This window comes from Heterocephalus glaber, unplaced genomic scaffold (genome assembly GCF_053883595.1).
Source record: "Heterocephalus glaber isolate CG9 unplaced genomic scaffold, H.glaber_assembly_v1.0 deba00001454, whole genome shotgun sequence".
In the NCBI taxonomy this organism is placed as follows: domain Eukaryota; kingdom Metazoa; phylum Chordata; class Mammalia; order Rodentia; family Bathyergidae; genus Heterocephalus; species Heterocephalus glaber.
Genome location: NW_028258303.1, coordinates 14,817,848 through 14,838,026, shown reverse-complemented (window position 1 = coordinate 14,838,026; position 20,179 = coordinate 14,817,848). Strand labels below are relative to the sequence as shown.

Here is a 20,179-nt window from a genome sequence, read left to right as displayed (position 1 = left end):
TTTAGTGATATTAGATTATTTAAAAGTAAATCACAAATGATACTTTAACAATTTATGAGTAAAGATCATTTCTAACACATCTCATAACCAAGTCTCAACAGATTTGACTGAAGGTTGAAGAGTCAATGGCCTAAAGGACAAAGTCCTCATTTCTCAGCATGCCATACAAACAGGGTTGCTCATGACTGATATTACCTATATTCCAGCTTCCTCCCCCACCACTATGAGTATGTCCCCTTATGCTCTAGTCCTGTAGTATTACCAGGACCATTCTTGCCTAAACTGCCTACCTGCTTTAGTCATTCCAACCCCTCCAGGGAACTAAGGACCCATCCTTCAAGAAAGAATTCTGCAACTCCTAGAGAAAGTACTCCTTTCATCCTCTTGTTTTCCTTCCTCCCAGTCTTTTCCTTCACACTCTCAGAGTAGCCCACTATGTATCAGGTAGTAATCATTTACAGTTACAACTGAAAACTCCCTGGAAATAACTACTTCTTTCTCTGTGCAATTCCAGTATCTGTATCTTGCATATAAAATGCATATGACAAATATCTTTCTGTATGTCAAAATAATTAGCATAAGATATAATATAAAAAGAAGCTGTAACCAAGAAATCTCCCCAAATGCAATACTGCACTTGTCTGATAATCTAACAAATGGTCCTGTTTATTAATTTTTAAGTTCAAAAAAATAAATACAGAAAGTCATTAAAAGATTCAGGTCTTAACACCTTTCTTTCTTCCTTTCTCTCTCTTTTTCTCTCTTTCTTTCTTTCTAAGACAGGGTCTCACTACACAGGTTCAGGCTGGCCTTGCTATGTACCCCAGGCTGGCCTCAAACTTGTGGCAATCCTCTTGCCTCAGCCTCCAAAGTGCTGGGATTACAAGTGTGTGCCACCATGCCCGGTTCTCACAATATATTTCAAACTTTTATATTAGATAAAAATCTTGTATCTAATATTTTTTAAAGCCTATTTCATACTTGCTGTTATGGCTTGTGTCTAGATGTCCCCCCAATCCCTCATGTGGTGAAAGGTGAGGCTTTTCACAGGTGGCTGGATCTAGAGTGCATGATTATGGAATTAAGGATGTGATGTGGGACTGATTAAGGGTTCCCCACCCTTGGTTTGAGTGTTACCCCATAGCCTGAATAAAATATAAGAGACAGATGCTGTCATAGCTGTCAAATATAAGAGACTATCCTGTCATAGCTTGCTGCTTATTACTTTGCTGCTTTGCTGCCTTCTGCTTGCCATGAACCACTTCTCTGCGATGCCCCTCTGTCAAGCTACCCTGTGTTGGAGCCAGCCAACTATGAACTGAAACCTCTACAAACTGTGAGTCAAATAAATCTTTCCTCTTTTAACTTTGGTGTTGGGTATTTTGTCTCAGCATGGAGAAAAGGAACTAAGACACTTGTTATCTAAACTATGCAACAGGCAATAAGTAATATACATTTTTTTAATGGGTGAAGATGACATTTAATCAATGACATTTGCTAGGATTAAAACAAAACCTATTGTACAACTTTTTTAAAAATGCCTTTTCAATTTTATCAAAGCTTTGCCTACCTGGCTTTCATTTGGCTTTTCCTAGCAGCTGCTTCACTAGCAGTCATTGGTTCAGGCAGAGCTGAAGGAATCAAAGAATTCTTGGAAGAAAAAAGCAAAACTTCATTTTAGCTTTAAGTGCAAAAAGGTTTATAAAACTATGGACATACTATTGAACCTAAAAAATACTACCTTTGAGATACCATTATTTTCCCATCAGAAACCTAAAAATTATTCACATATGTCTACAAGATCTAGCCTATAAATATCACTAGATGTCATACACATCACTTTCATATTCATGTCCCCCAAAAATCTTTGGAAAATACACAAAACATCATTATATCCAAATCAGGGATGCATAAAATTTAGGTAAAAAGAAACATTATATTACACTTATAAATCAATGACTGTTTTGCACTTCAGAAAAAGAAGTTAACTCCAAGGGTAGGGATACAGTTTCTAAATATAGTACCACAAATAATTTTCAGAAAGTGGGGACGGTAGGCTTTGCTCAGTTGTTTATACCCAATGTTTGACTCAGGGTAGGCAATCAATAAGTATTAGTTAAGTAGAAGGCTAAAAGATCAAGTTAAATGGCAATAATGCTATTTTCATTAGTAGAATGTTAGAACTGAATAATTTCAGCCTCCAACAAGGAAAATATTAAATTGGGTAAAACCAAAAAGGAAAGGCTCATTATATACTTTTAATAAGTAGTGGGTCAAGTCATACATAAAAGGAAAAAATAAGAACAAGTTAGGACAGAATGACCTAATGACCAGAATAAAGTTGAGAATGGCTTAAAATCACTGATGATTCTAACAACCAGTTCATCTGAAGTAGTTGATGTAATCTGTAAATAGCAAACAATTCAAAGCCTTTGAATATTATTAGCTATTTCTATATGAGCTCCTTTCATGAACTAGGCACTGGGTTGTAATTAGTTGTAATCTTTACAATTACTTAGTCTTACGGGGAGGGGGGACCATTAACTAACCTCCCAAAATACACAAAATCAGTCACTCTAAAGATAAAATTAACTGAGGTCTTTCTATTTACATCATCTCTCCTTTGTACACTAAAGGCCCCCAAATTTTCTCATTTAACAAGTGCTTAGTGTCTGTCAGCAATTTTTCACCACACCTCTACACAAGACAAAACAAAACAAACCAGTCTTGTTTATTAAATAGACCTAAAACTTAGTAAGAGTAGTCTGTGTTAGACTGTGTCTGTATCATTGTGTTTTGCTCTTAAATGGAGCATATCCTGGAGTGACCCTGCAGTCTGCTCTCCAGGGCACCTCAAAACACAGTTTGGGAAATGTGGCTTTATACCAAAAATACAATCACAACTGTACTATCAGACCACTTGTCATAAAAAATTAACTCTCAGAGTCTATACACATGTACATGATAAAACGGATTTTAAATTCATACCCTCTTTAAAATACTACTTACACTGATGTTGGAAACTGGACAATCCCTTTTGGCAAATTTAAATGCAAAATAGGATACTTGAAATATATCAGGTCTATGCTCTGGGTCTGGTTCAAGCATGAATCCTGTAAGAATAGATCACAATGTTAAGACATTGATTATAGATACCAATTTATAAAGGATAAAAATATTTTTCTGTTTCATTCTAAGATCAATGACTCTAGCAAACTTTGTTAATGTTTATATAAAGTACAGAAATTACTATATTATGCCAAACTAAATGGCAGATTAGTCACCGAACTGTTCTGTACCTGCAGTATGAATGGCATACATTTGACTATTCTCGTAAGTGTTATGGCTTGTGTCTAGATATCTCCCCAAAGCCTATGCAGTCATAGGTGGGGCTTTTTCAGAGGTGGCTGAATCTAGAGTTTCACTGATTCATGGTGCAATGCTAGGATTAAGGGTGGTGGGATTAAGGGTGGGTGATTATTAAATCAGTATACTGATTGGTTTGGCACCACCCTAATCCCAGTAGCCTGTATACAATATAAGGGATAGAAAGAGGTTTGTCTTGCCCCTTGCTTTGCTACCTTCTGCATGCCATAAACTGTTTCTCCCCTATGATGCCTGTCTGCCATGCCACCCTACCTTGGAACCATATGATTATAGACTGAAACATCTACAAACTGTGAGCTAAATAAACCTTTCCTCCCTTAATTTGTGGGTGTTGGGTATTTTGTCTCAGCAACAAGAAAAGTAACTAAGAAGGTGACTCAAGCAAAGCATAAATTTAGCAACACAAAACAAATAGTCAATTTAGTAAACTCTGGGGAATTATTCAAAATAAGTTCCAGGATCATAGTGAGAGAGCCTTCAAAATAATTCCATTTGAAGTAATTCTGCTATCTAAAATACTTCTATTTTGAAATGATCCTGAATCAAATAAAGGCTAAATTGTGCATATTATAATCTATTTACCAAAGTAGTACAAGACTGCTACTATAGGTTTCCAAAAATATTCTTTTTTCCCATACTAACAACTTCACTATAGTTTTGTATTTTTCAGTGTTTATCTGTAATATGTTCAAAAACTTAAGCACGGTTGTATTATGAACATCACCTTTACAATACTACTTGAAATACCTGAGATCTTTTTCTAACCAAAATGACCATGACCATTTGTCTATTTCTTGGGTGATTTTTTTTATTAATGTGTAACTTTATTATCATTCACTAAACACACACATATACAAAAATTAAAATTATTCAAAGAAAAGCAATGCAAGGGAAAAAACTATAATAATATTCAAATATAATAGAACTCAACCAAAGCAAAACTGAAAAGTACTTTAGCATTTTTCCATATAATTTTAAAAAAACCTCTCAAGCATTAACCAGACATCAGAAGATGTGATTTGTTTTAGAAAGACTTTCAAAACTAATATTAAACAAATAGTGGTCTAGAGAAAAAAATCTAATTAGTAGACTCTACATAGGCCAAATTTTTTTTTAATTTAAATTTCAATAGTCATGTGACAAGTGATGGAAATATAATCTGAGAAATACGTTATTAAGCAATTTCATCCATGTGTATCGCAAAGTATCACACAGAATGCCAACTTCTAAGTGCAAACTGAGAAGGTATACGTCAATCATCTGTGATGGCCCCTTGATATTATCCAAATACGCAGTTAAACACGAGATACATGAGGCTACCACTGGCATAGCAGCACACTGTTTCACAGAAAACTCTTTTATATAAGTAGGATTATGCTCTAAAGGATGAAAAGCACAGCATATTAAATACCTAAAACAGTAACAGTCATTTATTACACTATCAAGTACTGTGCACTATACATAGTTGTATGTGCTGCTTCTGGAAACATACCCTTCTCTCCTTTGATCTCAGTGACTCTTCCTTCCCAACCCACTGATGAGCTCCAGCCTAGTCCCTATCTACATCTCTTCCTACTATTTTTTTGTTTTTGTTGTTTTAGGTACCGGGGCTTGACCTCAGGTCCTTGCGCTTGCGCAGCAGGAGGCGAAACCACTGAGCTAAATCCTCGGGCCCTCTTCCTATAGTTTTAAACACAATCTATATATGGATTCTTTCCAGATTCCAGCCTGTAACCTGATCTCTCCTCTTGCCCTCCTGCCACCCCCCTACCTCTTTGAACCTTTTCTTCTTATTTCAAATTATCCATTATTTCATTTTAATCATTTTAATCCTTACACTTTAAGATTCTCACACTAGAGAAACTATTAGGTATTTACACGTGTGTCCTATTTATTTCACTTAAGAGGATGACCTCAATACGCATCCATTTAGCTTTAAATGTCTCTAGTTTCTCGTTCTTTATGGCTGAGGAGTACTCCATTTTATTAAAAACCCACATCTTCTTTATCCAGTCTCCAGTTGATGGGCACTTAGGTTGTTTCCAAGCTTTAGCTATTATAAACTGTGTCACTATAAACATGGGTGCACATATATCACTGTGGTAGGATTCTTTTAATTCTTTTGGGAAGATCCCCAGCAGGGGGATAGCTGGGTCAAATAGGACCTCTAAGCCTAGTTCTTTGAGGTATCTCCATACTGATTTCCACAGTGGTTGCACCAGTCTGCACTCCCACCAACAGTGGAGAAGGGTTCCTTTCTCCCCACACCCCTGCCAGCATTTGTTACTGGATGACTTCTTTATAACAGCCATTCTTTCTGAAGAGAGGTAGAATCTCAGTGTTGTTTTCATCTGCATCTCTCGAATAACCAGTGATGTTGAACATTTGTTCATATATTTATTTGCTGCTTTTACTTCTTTTTCTGAGAGATGTCTGTTCACTTCAGATGCCCATTTTTGAACTGAGTCTTTGAATTTGGGAGGGTCTGACTTTTTTCAGTTCTTTATATATTCTAGATAGTAGTCCTTTGTCTGAGGTACAGCTGCTGAAAATTTTTTCCCACATTGTAGGCTGTCTCTTAGCTGTTGATTTCTCTTGCAGTGCAGAAGCTTTTTAATAAGATGAGATCCCAGGTGTTGATTCTTGCTGCTAGTTCCCGTGCTACTGAGGTTTTGTTCATAAAGTCTTTTCCTATGCCAGTGTCTTCAAGAGTTCTACCTAACTTATCTTGCAGCAAATTTAATGTTTCTGTCTTACTATTTAGATCTTTAATCCACTTCAATCTTAGTTTAGTGCACGGTGATTGGGTGATTTTTAATTTAAAAATTTTATAAGGTTGACATTTATATTTTAATTTTATAACTGAAAAATTTGAATTTTGTAAAGACATCTCCATGACTAATTCTGCTTCATGAATTCTAAATTCTCATAATGCTTAAATTGTTTTTAAACTATTTAAAATGTAAAACAGTATTGGATATTTTGAAATTTGCTAATAACATGTATAGAGATCTAAGTACATAAATAGCTAAGATAAAATTATAAATCAAAATTAATTAAATCTTCCTCCACATTTAATTTATGAACATGGAAGTGTAACACATCTCTAATGAGATAATAAGCTTAGGTCAGCTGAAAACACAGCTCTGTGGTGAGTAATATAGAGCACAAAACTTTGAAAATTTATTTGGAAAATTCTGAATTAAGTTTAAAAAGTACAAAAGCTCTGCATATAATATTATTTTATATATTTAAAATGTTAACATAATATTTATAAAATTTATTCTTTAAGTTTTAACACCACTGTTAGATTGAAATAACTAAAAACATTTTAATCCAAATATTTATTAGTTTATATTTAACCAAAAAGATTTCATGGATCTATAAGGTTCATCTACCCCCAAAATAAATCATATTTTATTTTGATACCAAAATATTAAATGTTTTAAGAGCAACAAGTGTATAAAATTTAATTTTATAAAAATAAATTTAAATACCTTTTAACAGTGCTTACTCATACATTTTTTAAAACCAGTCCAATAACAAGAAATGTAAAATTCACAAAATTATGATCTTATTTTTCTATTGGAACAAATAAGTTTATTTGGCTTTTAAAATTTAAGTTCAATGGCAGCTAATTGTATATATTTGTTCCTATAAAGACATGAACTGCTATAAAACTGGAAGATTTTTTTTTAATAAATGAGAAAATTAGGACTCACAGAAAAGTAATTCACTGAGGGCTGGAGCAGACAAAATAATAAGGGCAATAAAGGAAGTGTGTATGATTTGGTTCTAAATATAGGCCCAAAATTTAGCTCTCCACTTTCTAGCTGTCAATATAAATAGGGCAACATGATCCATTACATGAATCAGAGAGTCCCTCCCTCACACACACAAAAAAACAGGTGCTACATAAAAAGTGTTCCTGATATGAGCCGAGGGCAAAGAGCAAACTCCCTAGTCTTTGGAAAGATGGCTCACACAGAGTGAACACCATCTTGAAGGAACTGCAGTAAGTGGTATAGGACTTCCTCTCACACCTTTCTCCCATGTGGACTAGTGTTGTATCACTAAAATGCAGTTCACACAAAGAAACTATAAAGGATATAAAATAGTGTGGTATAAGAATGCACCTCTCTGGAGTGCCTGGCTCAATCCATGAAAACTTTAAGTATCTAGAGAGAAACAATATGATCCTTCCAGCAATCCTAAATGGGTTTTGTTCTTTTCTTTCATCAGAATTGAGAAGCATTGAAGGGACAGAAACAAATTTGAGATTTTTTTTTTTTGTTCTAACTAACATTCATACAAGTAATTCTCTCTCATATTAAGCACAATACCACATCCTTTAATTATCAGGTAGTTAGGCTGGAGGAAGAATTTGTTATAAGAAAACGATAGGACCTCCACTAGCCCTGGCTCACATTTCCATGTGGGAATATATGTTGGAGCCAGTTTAGCTTGTCTTATAGTATTGACCCCATTTATGCAATATAAAATCAATTTAAAAGGTCATATCTAGTATTTAAAGAATTAAGGTAGAAAATATTAGAGTGCATTAATGTGGCAAATATAAGCAACATTTCATGAAATTTCAAAGTTTTGGTTTCAGTTCATACATGTACATGTGTATGTGAGCACATGTATCAGGTATGATAGTTAAGCTTGACTGTGTCCTGATTGGCTTGGAGTGGCACTGGGGACTGGTAAAGCACAGTGCTGGGTGTGTCCAGGTGGGTCATGGAGGCATGACCTTGGGTGCTATATAAAGTTCCTGGCCCCTTTCTGTTCTATCATTGTTTCCTTGCTCTACTTTCCAGCTGCCATGAATTGAGCAGCTTTGCTCAGCCATGCCTTCCACCATGATGTTTCTGCCTTGAAGCCAGCTGACCAAGGGAATGACCATAAGTTAAATTAAACTCCTTTAAGTTGAAGGTGTTAGGTATTGTGTCCCAGTGACAAGAAAGCTAAGTAATACAGAAAATTGGTACCAGGAATGGGGCTGTTGCTGGCCATGTACCTGACTGTGTAGTTTAGACACTTTTTTTTGTTTTGGGGGTTTTTTTTTTTGGTACCAGGGATCGAACTTGGGTCCTTGTACTTGCACAGCAGGTGGCGAAACCACTGAGCTAAATCCCTGGCCCTAGACACTTTTGGAAATGATTTGCAGGAGAAGTTTGGAAAAGTTTGGAGATGTGGGCTAGAGAGGCCTTAAAATACTGAAAGTAGATCCTTGCTGGCCAAAGCTCAGACCACAATGCTGATAGAAATGCAGACAGGCTCAGGAGGTTTCACTTTGAAACAAGGACTCTATGGCCAGTTGGACCAGAGGCCATATGCATTTCACTCAGACAAATAATTTGTGTATATTTTGTACATGACATAACCTGAGACCTTGTGGGAGACTGAAATCAAGGGCAGTGAACTAGTCTGGCTGGGGAATTTCAAGATGGCCCAACATTCAGGCTGTGGCATGGTTAGTGCTGACTGCTTTCACCCAAATGTATAGTAAATATGGGAAGCAAAAGGCAGAGCAAAAAATTTTGAAATATTTACATTTTGGTCCAGAGGAAACTTTAATAAAGTTGTTGCCAAAGGAGGCATGGATACTGAAGAGATTAGTGACATTAAATGAAACCAAGTTCTCCATACAGGGATAAGAAGATGCTTTGAGCACACCTCAGAAACCAGCAGGACCCCATCTCCAGTTCAGGTCAAGGTTCAAAAGTATAAACCTTTCACTTGAGGACAACCCCTGGGATGCCTGAGAAGGGCCTCCTTAGGAATTGGATCCCCAAGAATTCACTGTGCTCAGCCATCCAGGCACCCAGAGCCCACTACAGCCATGGTCCAAGGGGGCCCACCTGCTTCAGCTAGCAAGGAACTGTGGTACTGTCCACATAATACTGGTTTTATCACACAGAATGCAAGAGTTGTGGAGTCAGGAAGGCTTGCACCCAGATTTCAAAGGAAGCTTGGAAGGCCAGACAAGGAACCCCCAGGAGGGCAGCCCATGAAGTGATGAGAATTAAACCAAAGATGCAGTGGAGACCCCAAGAAGATGGAGATGCCAGGAATCTGGAATGTCTGCTTAGAAAAGCTACGGTCCAAGAGTGAATGGAGCCAGCCCAATAGAGATGCTGTGTGGCTATAATAGAGCAAAGCTATAGGGGTAAGCCTGCAAAACCCCACTGGAACCCACATTTTACCAACACGTGCCGGGGATGCCAAATATGGAACTGCAAGACATAATGTTTGCCTTCCTAGGCTATGGTCTTGCTTTGGTATTTTCTATCACAGTATTCCTTCCTTTGCAATGGATATGCTTCTCCTATCCCACTGTATCTTGGGATTATGTACAATTCTTATTTTTACAGAGGTTTACAACTAAGAATTTGCCTTGAGTCTCAGAAGAGACTTGGACTTTTAAAAAATGCTGGAACTGTTGAGACTTTGAAGAAGAGATGTTTTAGCGGTATGCAAATTGTATCAAGTTAGGCAGAATTATGACCTTGTATTTATCTGGAGAATAAGTATGATTTAAGGAGATATGTTTGGGTGTCAAACTGACAAGTGGTGGGATGTGAGTTTAAACATTCACAATGGAGCTCTAATCCATTAAGTCTTGCTGCCAGGCATCTCTAATTTGAATTGACTGTCCCATCAGGTGGCTTGAACCATCAGTGGTTCATGACTGTCCCACTGGGTGACTTGCACTGCTTCTGGGTGTCTCTGATTACAATAATGCAAAGAAAGACATTGATTTAGCAGACTAGATGTCTATAATGTGTCATCATATTACAGTTCTTTAAGGAGAACATTAAAATGATATAAAAACATTATAATACATCTAATTTGTGGTACAGCAGTTGTAAGTCCATATTATACACACAAGCAATGGGTACATGTAAGATTTCAACGTTAAAATTTAGAGAATTAATTATTAATAAACCATTAACCTGTGAAGAAATGCCATAGACACAAGTTACAGTAATGCCTCAGTTCACAAATGCTTTTGTTTGTGAACAATTTGGTTCATAAACAGAAGCATTTGGCAAAATTTTGCTTCTGTTCATAAACTCCGCATCGGGAACAAACACAAACAGGACCATCTTCCCCAGAATGGTGGAATGAATTAAGTTCATGAACCAAGGTACCACTGTACTTTATAAAACTTTATAACTTTATAAAAGTTTAAGACTGACAAGAAATGCGTGTGATATAGAAAATGTTTTCAAAACTTATCTGAAAGCAGCTTTCAGCTCTGAAACCCCCTACCAACTCATGGTAACAATGTATCCTCTTTCTTTTCCATCTTTTTGCCCCAATAAACCATCTTTTGCTATACTAATGAAAAAAAAAATTGAAAAAATGGGTGCCACTGTGGCCGCAACAAAAAAAGCCAAACACATTTATATTTTATGCACTCTGCACAAATCAGCCACCTTTATGTATAAAATGTTTTAAAGAAATTCACAAATATAAATTTCTTTTAATTTAGTGCAATAATTATAATAATTTTAGGTGGTATGAATTGTATTAATATTTATATTTGAGTAGTGATTATTCAAATTCAAGCACCAACCAGATTTGGTCCATTAATTTTATTAGTAAAAAGACCAATAAAAGTGACTAGATCCATCTGTACCATCAGTGGCACAAGCCACTCAATAGAACAATCATGTATGTACCACTGGTGATTCAAGGCAGTGGTAACACGTTAATTTTGATTGTGTCAACCTGACTGAGATTGGTGAAACAAATTTCTGGGTGTGCCCAGGTAGATCATAGAGGTGTGGACTTGGGTACTATATATGGTTCCTTCTCTGGTGCTGCTCTCCTGCTCTGCTTCCTGGCAGCCATGAACTGAGCAGCTTTGCTCCACCAAGCCCTTTTGCCATAATGTTTCTGCCTTGAACCCTGCTGACCATGGACTGAATCTCCTGAACCATGAGCTAAATTAAACCTTTCTTCTTTTAAACTGTGGGTGTCTGGTATTGTGTTCCAGTAACAGGAAAGCTGACAAATATATCAGGTCATAATTTAAAATATTTTTTACTCTGGACCACAGTCAAAAAAGGCTGAAACCATTGTGCTAACAGGGTACTGTCTTCTCCCTACTATAATAACATATTCTTTCCCATGAGAAAATAATGATTTGTCTAATTGTTAGACTAGGAAAAAGAATTAAGGGCCTATATGCACATCCTTTCAATACAGGTTATTCTCAGAACATACATGTTCTCTACTAAATCATTTTTGCAAGTGACCTGCTCTGTAGAGGAAGTCTACAATTTTACAGCAGTACCTATGACTGACTGCAGGTAAATTTAGGGGATTGGGTATGGAATAACAGGCTTACGTGGTTGAATATCTAAATTTCATTTTGTGATTGCTCTATCAGTACAGGTTGTGCTTCTCTGGACTGCTTGGGACCAGTGTTTCTGATTTTGTAAATTTGGGGATTCTGGAGTATGTATTTACTTATACACTATGGGTTATCTTTGGGGATTGGAACCAAATCTAAACACAAAATTTATTTGTCTTTCATATATCCCTTATACACATATCCTAAAGGGAATTTTATATAATACTTTTACTGCTTCTGCATTTTGACTGCAATTGATCACACGAGGTTAGGAGCAGAATTTTTCCAAGATAAACACTCAAAGTTTCAGATTTTGGAATCGCTTCTCAGCCTTTTGGCTAAGGTCAAGTGTATCAGATCAAAGTATCAGATTTTGGAACTTTTCATATTTTGGATTTTCAAATTAGGGACGCTCAACCTATACAAAAGTAGACAGTTTTATCTAATGGGTTCCTCTTCTGTGTTGATCTCTGATTTGCTTCTAAAATCAAAGTATGAAAAGATTAATTATCATTCCTGAAACCTACAAGTACAGAATGGCTACAGTTTTATATCTGAATATTTTTGAGTATTCTAGCCCTTTCAAAAGAAGCACCAATATGGCAGTATTAAGCAATTAATTTAAATAAAATAATTTCTTGAACTCTTTAAGAGAATAAGTTGCAAAATGTAAGCCTGGATTACTTAATGGTGTAACCTAAAATGCACAGGTATCAGTTTTAGTCCAGCTAAATACCAGGGTGTATTTATAAAGAATGACGACTTCAGTCTGAGTAGTTTGTCCAATGCTATTTTCACTCAAAATAATTAAATCTCAGGTCTAATGTTTTATTAACTCCTACTTCACAATAATTAAACCATATAATCTATAAGAAATATACGTTTGAAGGAGATGATTAAGGAATACATGTAGTCAGTTCACCCAAGTGATATTAAGTGCTTACATTTAAAAACAAAAACAAAAAAGGAGAACCTAGAAGACATCCTTGTTTAAAATGATCATCACATGAATCACACAAGACCATTACCACTAACTCTGATTTTACTACAAATATAAAATCAACTTCTCAAAAATTTAGCCACACAGAAATGAAAGGGTATTTCTCTGCTCATCTTGTATAAATCTTCCTATTGACACAAAAACTACTACAACCTGAAAACATAAAAGTCTCAGCGTTGATAAGTCATATATGAGTAAACCACAATACTTCCTACTGTTATCACACATATCTGATTAAGAAACACTTATATAAGACAGATGAATTATGTTTATACTAATACTGCATAGGGAAGTACAACAATCCAGCACATTCCAACAAAAACAGCAACTAAAGGAGCAGCAGTCACCAAGTTACACTACCTTTTCATCAAGGACCTAAGCCAATATTACCATTCAAGTTACAAGATACAATGGATCTATGCCTGAACCTACATGAAAATGAAACTAGCATCTCTACTTCAATAGCTCAACAAATTTAAATGAAAGGTACTTTGGCCAGGTACAGTAGTATAAAGGAAGCTAAAGCAGAAGGATCACAAGTTTGAGCCCAGTATGGGCAATTTAGCAACTTAGTAAGTCCCTGTCTGAAACTTAAGTCTCAAAAAATTTTAAGAGGGGGGAGGGGCTAGGATGTAGCTCAGTGCACATCTTTATTTTCAAAGGTAAATTTAAATGTCTTGAGGATTCTTTTCCAAAAATTATAACAGAGAAGAGAATGGGTGAGGGTGTAGATGAAATATGATTGCCTTAAGTTAATAATCATTGAAGCTGGGTAGCAGTACAAAAATTGTATTGTACTGTGTATATTTTAACACTATAACAAATTTAAGTATATTCAAACAAGCAAGTAATTCCTGGTTCCCCACAAGACAGGTATTAAAATAAATCTAACCGCAATAGGTGAGCAAAGAAAAAGAGGTAAAAAATAATCTTAGTTGCATTTTAACATGTCCTGGGATCTTTGATAATTTATAGTAAACTTTTGGTTCATGCATCATGACCAGCAAGTTCTGCTTCAAAGCATCCAAAGAATCTCTGCAGATTCTTTGACTATCTAACAGCAGATGCTCTGCCCTTCACACAGGTTATCAGAAATCAGGTTAGCTCAGGAAGAATTACAACAATGCTACTAGTAGCTGTTGTAGTGGCAGGTGTCACAGTAGTGATGAAGGTAGTATTAAATGCTATCTCTTACTTAGCACTTACACATTTTAAGAAACATTTTTCATAACACATTTAATTCTAACAATAACTCTTAAGAGGTAGGTACTTTTAATATGCCCAGAGGGAGACTGAGATAAATGAAGGCACCCAACATTCCATGTCAAATAAGTGAGAGAGAGAGAGAGATGAAAATAAACCAAGGCTGTTTGGCTCTACAGGCCTTATTTTCCCTTAATCTCCTCAAGTACCTTGCAACAGAAGAATTTATAGGAGGCTCACTCTTCATAATTATTCAGTAATCCCCTTAGTTATAATTCTTATTCTTTGCTAAATGTTTTATAAACTTTTTTCAACTCCTGGATACAGAAATGGAAAGTGCTTCTTTCCTAACCCCCCATGGCAACCTCCTTACTTGTCTACAGGGAAAACCAACAAAAGCGAAGAGGAAAATTCTAAATAACTGACTCTGCTACTTTTTCAGAAAAAAGTCTGGGGGCTAGGGATTTAGCTCAGTGGAACTGACCGAACCTGCTTGGCAAGTGCAAAGTCCTGAGTTTCATTCCTAGTACTCCCCCCCAAAAAAAGTAAATGAAAAAGTCTGCAGGAAAGAGAAATAAAAGTAATAGTTAAACTGAGCATTATGGACAACAGATACTAATAACAATGGCTTTATCTGGATTAGTGATAATTAAAAATCATATTTGAATAATTTGATAACCACAAACCATACAATCACAACAAAGATTTGTCATGGCTATTTTCAAAAATTGTGAGTGATATAAAGTGGATGTATAACTGTTGCCAGACAGTATTACTGTTAGTACTAAAACGAGGTGTCTTTTTGTGTTTTATCAAAATGTGTGGGAACAATTATATTGCACGAATAGGCATTTGGTGATAGAAAGTTTTACATTCAATAACTGAATAGAGCTAGATAATATTCTTGGTTTTCTGAATATACAATTTATTTAAAAGCAATGTAAAAAATATGAAAAAAAAAAGCAATGTAAATCACTAACTATATAGCATAAACACACAGGACAAAGAATAGCACTGCAAAGTATCCAAATTTTTTTTAGAACACATTACATCAGATAAATATGCTCGGTTTTAAAAATTCCTACTTTATTAAACTTTTACTACTCAAGACATTTCAAAGTAACATCTATAAAATATAAAACACTTTGACAGAAGATAAAATTTATGGATGTTATAATTTCAGATTGACTTGAATGCTGTTTTTTTCCTTAACAGTAGCAGTAGTAGGAATTGAGCCCAAGGTTTTCACACTGAGCTATATCCCGGCCCTTTAAGAATGTTTTATTCTGAGACAGGATTTTGCTAGTTTCTGAATGACTTGTGCTCAGCTCAGACTTAGGATTCTCCTGTTGAGGTTACAAGCATGCACCCACACCTGGCCTGAGTATTTTTATTTTATTCACTTTTCATTTGAGGCACAAATTTATACCAGGAATGACATAAAATAAATCTGCACATTTACTGACAAATAAAAGAGTATTTGGTGCATTGTAAAGCATTAATTAACTAAAGTTCATTGAGTGTCTAAAATTAGTATTTATCTTGCCTGCTTTCCCATTATACAAACACCCACACACAGGAGGGAAAGTGGTCTAACCCAAGACAGTATTTACTAACTAAATTACATATAAGTGTATAAACTACCCAGTTTCTCATACAATAATTTTCAATGAGAACATCTGGAGAAACTAAGACATTGCAAGAACTTCAATAAAATCTGAAGTTTAATTACTACTAAAACATTACTCTACAGCAAAATAGTGTGTATAGCTACAATAACTTACAAAACTCAAACCCTGCAAAAAAAGGGTTAAAATTCAACTCGCCAGTGCAAACAAAAATTAAGTTCCTCTATCTATTCTTTGAGAATTCCATTTAATAGTATTTTTCATGCTTTTGATGTCCCAAATTTTGTCAATAAAATGGAAAAGCAAATAAATAAGAGAGAGGGTTAAGGGTCTAATGTTTATTCAAATACACTTTTTAAAAATTTTATATTCTGCATAATGGCATACTAAAAGTAAAAGACTCATGGGGAAAATAGAAGACTCATGGAGTGGCCCATATAAAAAGAATGTAACTCTATCACAGAGGACTGACAAAATAAACATTAACTGGTGCTTGGCAAATAACTTGGACTGTACAGGCAGGTAGCTCAACTAGGAGGAGGCTGCCTCAAGGATATAAAGCACATCAGTTTTGGCAGGTGTTCAATGGGTGAAGATAAAAGTAAAGTCCCCAGGCTAATAGAGCAGGTGGCCATTCATACGTATACAGCCACATAAAGGGAAGTAGAGCTCCAGCAGAGAAAACCCAAGTACAAGCATTCCTACTTAGTGTTCTCATATAGAGTTAAATGTGTTCCTGAAGGCAGTGAAGTGGCCAAGCTTTGCCTATTTCCTTTCCTGTGAAAGTTATACCACCTTCTCCTCCCAATTATTGTGGTTCCTCTTGCCTAGGAAAAACATTCCACATGACACACAGTTTAACACAAGTAATCTTTGTGTTAAAATGGCATGTTTCTAACATGTATGAGGAAATCAACATTACAGAAGTAAATGGACTTTAAATAAGTTTGCAAAGTCAAACTAGATTCTTTTTTATACTTTTTACTTTTGAACTTTTTTTGTGTTTACTCTTCTTGAGTTGCACAAGCCGCATAAATTATAACAGGTACTCATTTATCAAATGAATATTATTTCCAATTTATCATCTGACTTTATGCTAGTGTTCATGAGTTCATCTTTTATACTGTTAATGGAGTAATCTTTTATAGTTCCTAGGACTATTTAGTTTATGGATTCCACATTGTATTCTTATAAATTTAACCTTACTTTCTTCAAATATGTTTATGTTTTATTTTTATACATTTAAAGTTTTTATTTATATGAAACTTGAACATAAAGAATAAAGTAGAGATCCAGCTGTATTTTTTGTCCGCAAACAGCTAAGAAATTTTTCTCTTTCCATCCATTCTTCCCACTAAATTGAACCGCTATCTTTACCATGCAAACATTAAACATATTTAAGTTGACCTTCTTTTTCTTTGCCACTGAGCTAGAGGATATAATAGAGGTTCTTAAAATGCAGAAAACAAAGTAGGAATGCTAAATACAGCTTAATTCAGTGCTCAGGGGTGTAAGTAAAGTAGCTACCTAATACTGTATATTTTAGTACCTGACAGTTCTCCTCCTCCTCTGAAAACGTCTTTTTTCAAACTTTAATTAAATGTAAACATAAATTTACATTATCAAAAATTACATTATCAAAATGGAAGGAAAAATCTTAAAGGAGATGAGAGGAAAACTAGTCATCTTTTGAAATGCAGGGTCTGTCATTCTATCCCTTCTGATATCAAACCTTTTGGGCCTTCTATTTATCTGTGACTTAGTAAAATATAGATATTTAAAAGGCTGGCAAGACAAGCATAATCTAAGATTAGCAATGTTGTGATCCAAAGAAGCAACACCTCTGCATATTTGATTTCAAAAGTACAAAAACTAAATAATTAAATGTTATATGCTGTAAGTGTTCCCATTCCCAGAATTCCAGCTGCCTTAACTATATCATCTCTGCTGTGTTACTAAATCTTATCTAGAGACTTAAAAATATTCTTGTAGTAATCAGTAACTAGGCTGCTTTTGATCCTATTAAAGTCATACAAACATAATTCTAAATGAAATTAAAAGAGTAGGGTAAGTAAGGCAGTGTGAATAGCAGGCCCTAAAAGTACACTACCTTCCAAGCACTTACTTATTAGGCAATGTATGTTATGGGAGTACCGAGAATTGTCCGGGATAGTGAAGCTGCCATCACAGATAGCAACTTGACTCTCACCAAAAGGAAGAGCGAAGAAACAAAGTTTATACAGTAAACATCCTAGGGCCTGTAAAACAGAAGCGTGAATATCATCAGAGTGGGCAGTCAACTACAAAACATAAAAGTTGCTCAAAATAAAAAACTGAATGTTATATTTTAAAAATCCAAATATTTCTATATTACATCAATCTTTTCACAAAGTATTATTTAAACTATGTCTAATTATGGAAAAGACATATTTTCATTTACATTTCTATGTTTTTGTAACACATTTGTGACCAAGTGACTAAACTGCTCTAAATCATAAGTAACTACAATTAATTAGATACGGCTAATTCCTTTTGGAGGAAAAAAAATATTTCTTCCACAAGAAAAAGGTGTATTTGGTATAAAATTAGCATGTGTCATACAAAGTAAGCACAAAGCTCTAACAGCATTAAAAATAATATTACTCAGGGTATAATATTTACATTAAATTACATCTTTCTTTCCATTGTCCAGATGACACCCAGAGGAGAGCTGCAGGTTAGCCAGTTTTATTATGCTAATCAAATCTCTAGTAAGTTCTCCTATATCAGAGTAAATGTTGTAAAGTTTTCCAGATAATTTTAGCAATGCCAATATACTTTAAAAATGTGAATTTAAATATTGTGTTTTGCATAGCAAGAACACAACAAAGTGTCTTGTTTCATACCAAAGGCATTTCCTTCTTCATCCACTGATATAGTAAGAATTATACAAAAAGCAGGAGAGAACAAGTAACCTGAAGGCCATCATCATCTCAGATAACATAAAGGACTTTTTACTGAATTCTCTAATAAAATCAGCATCCTAGATCCCAGGATAAAAGTAAACTACAATGGAAATTTCCAGGGAAAAAACTTTTTTCCAAAATTCAAACTGCTAAATGAATAATTTAACCTGAATATTTTGATTCTGCAAATCAGAATGCTCTTGAAGCAGGATCAAAAATATAATTCTTGAGCAATTTTAATTAAATATTTTTTCTGGATTCTTGAATTCCTAACTAAACTGCAGCACATGTCAGTTTCACCTGAGCTATCATTAAGCAAGGCAAGCATAAAGATGGTCATCATGAAAATTAAAATTCTCTTTCAAGCATATAGTCATGGATTTTGTTTTCTAATTATTTTGGTTGTTTCTTTGTATGTTTGAGTATTTATTTGCATATGTACTAAGTCTTATTCAAAAAACAAAGAAAAGATTCCCTCCTTTATGTTAAGATATCAGATAATGTGCTTCAATCAAGAGAATTTCTATTTAAATCAATCCATGATGGCTTCAAAACAGGAGTGGAGCTATGATGTCTGTTGTTTGTGTGTTGTCGAAATGTTTTTTCAGGCAATATGGATTTAATCACCATAAAATTATGCCAGAAAAGACCTCCACCAGTCACTTCTTCTCATACTTTCATTTTTTAAATTATGACCTAATTCAGTATCATTTCTACATTATACATAACCCTCAACTTTACTATAAGCCATCGAGTAAGTCAAGTATTAATGGTGAGGAAAGCAAATCGGATCTGAATTATATAAGCTGGTGCAGTGTCAAAATTAACTAAATCAGGGCTGGGGATTTAGCTCAGAGGCACCTCACCTGTCTTGCAAGTGCAAGGTCCTGAGTTCGATCCCCAATCTGGGGGGCGGATAAACTAAATCAAATGTACTTGTGATTTGTTTCAATTACAAATACTGTTTAAAATTCTACTACTGTAAGAATCACCAGTGAAAATGTGTGCATATGTAAACAGACAAAACTATATTAAAGTTTTTTTATTACTTTGTAAGAAAATTTATTTCTCAAGATTTTGTTTGGCACTCCAACTACACTGAGGAGGAGCCCATAAGAAAAAAATGCCAAGAAGACACTCATTTGGTTTCCCACATTGTGCTTGACTACTTTCTGAACACTATGTTTTAAAAATAAAATTTGATGTTTCTTGTAAAGCTTAGAACTACTTCAAAGAATTTTATTCCTCTATCCCTAATATACTCACTAGTGGTAAATATTTCACATTTTAAATAGAGTATCCTAAAACTAAAAATTTTTTAAATTAAAAACTTAGTTTCCTGATAAGTTTATTCAATGCAATAAAAAACTGACTTATGAAAAAATTTCTAGAGATGTTGAGATTCTAACATAAAGGTCTATAAAGAAACAAGATCTACCTTAAATCCAAATATAGGTATTTGCTAAGAACTTCAATATATAGTAGTGACAAGTATATTTAGACTTATTGTTTGCTCCTGTCAGTTTCCATTGTTAAAAAAAAGCTAAAATAGGCCAGAAAATTGTCCTGTAAGTACTTAAGAAGAATATCTAGATGTCCAGCTTTTCTGAATTGTGATCAATCAAACAAAAAAAAATAAGGAAAC

The 20,179-nt window shown here is 34.8% G+C and overlaps 2 protein-coding genes across 5 annotated transcripts in view; one reads left to right on the top strand and one right to left on the bottom strand.

The window, feature by feature from the left end:
* Window positions 1–20,179, top strand: part of Paqr3 (progestin and adipoQ receptor family member 3) — a 183,184-nt gene that overhangs the window by 69,491 nt on the left and 93,514 nt on the right. For 2 of the 3 annotated variants that reach the window (XR_015452897.1, XR_002396170.2), the window contains exon 8: window positions 1–20,179. This exon is cut by the window's left edge. The exons of the other annotated variant lie outside the window; for it this stretch is intronic. The gene's annotated coding sequence lies outside the window, so the exon portion shown is untranslated. 3 annotated transcript variants of the gene reach the window in all.
* Window positions 1–20,179, bottom strand: part of Bmp2k (BMP2 inducible kinase) — a 126,851-nt gene that overhangs the window by 45,586 nt on the left and 61,086 nt on the right. For both annotated transcript variants that reach the window (XM_004848007.4, XM_004848008.4), the window contains exons 7-9: window positions 17,715–17,847; window positions 3,010–3,113; window positions 1,571–1,650 (exon numbers count right to left, since the gene is read on the bottom strand). In XM_004848007.4, coding sequence (XP_004848064.1) covers window positions 1,571–1,650; window positions 3,010–3,113; window positions 17,715–17,847 — 317 coding nt within the window. The remainder of the gene's footprint in view (window positions 1–1,570; window positions 1,651–3,009; window positions 3,114–17,714; window positions 17,848–20,179) is intronic.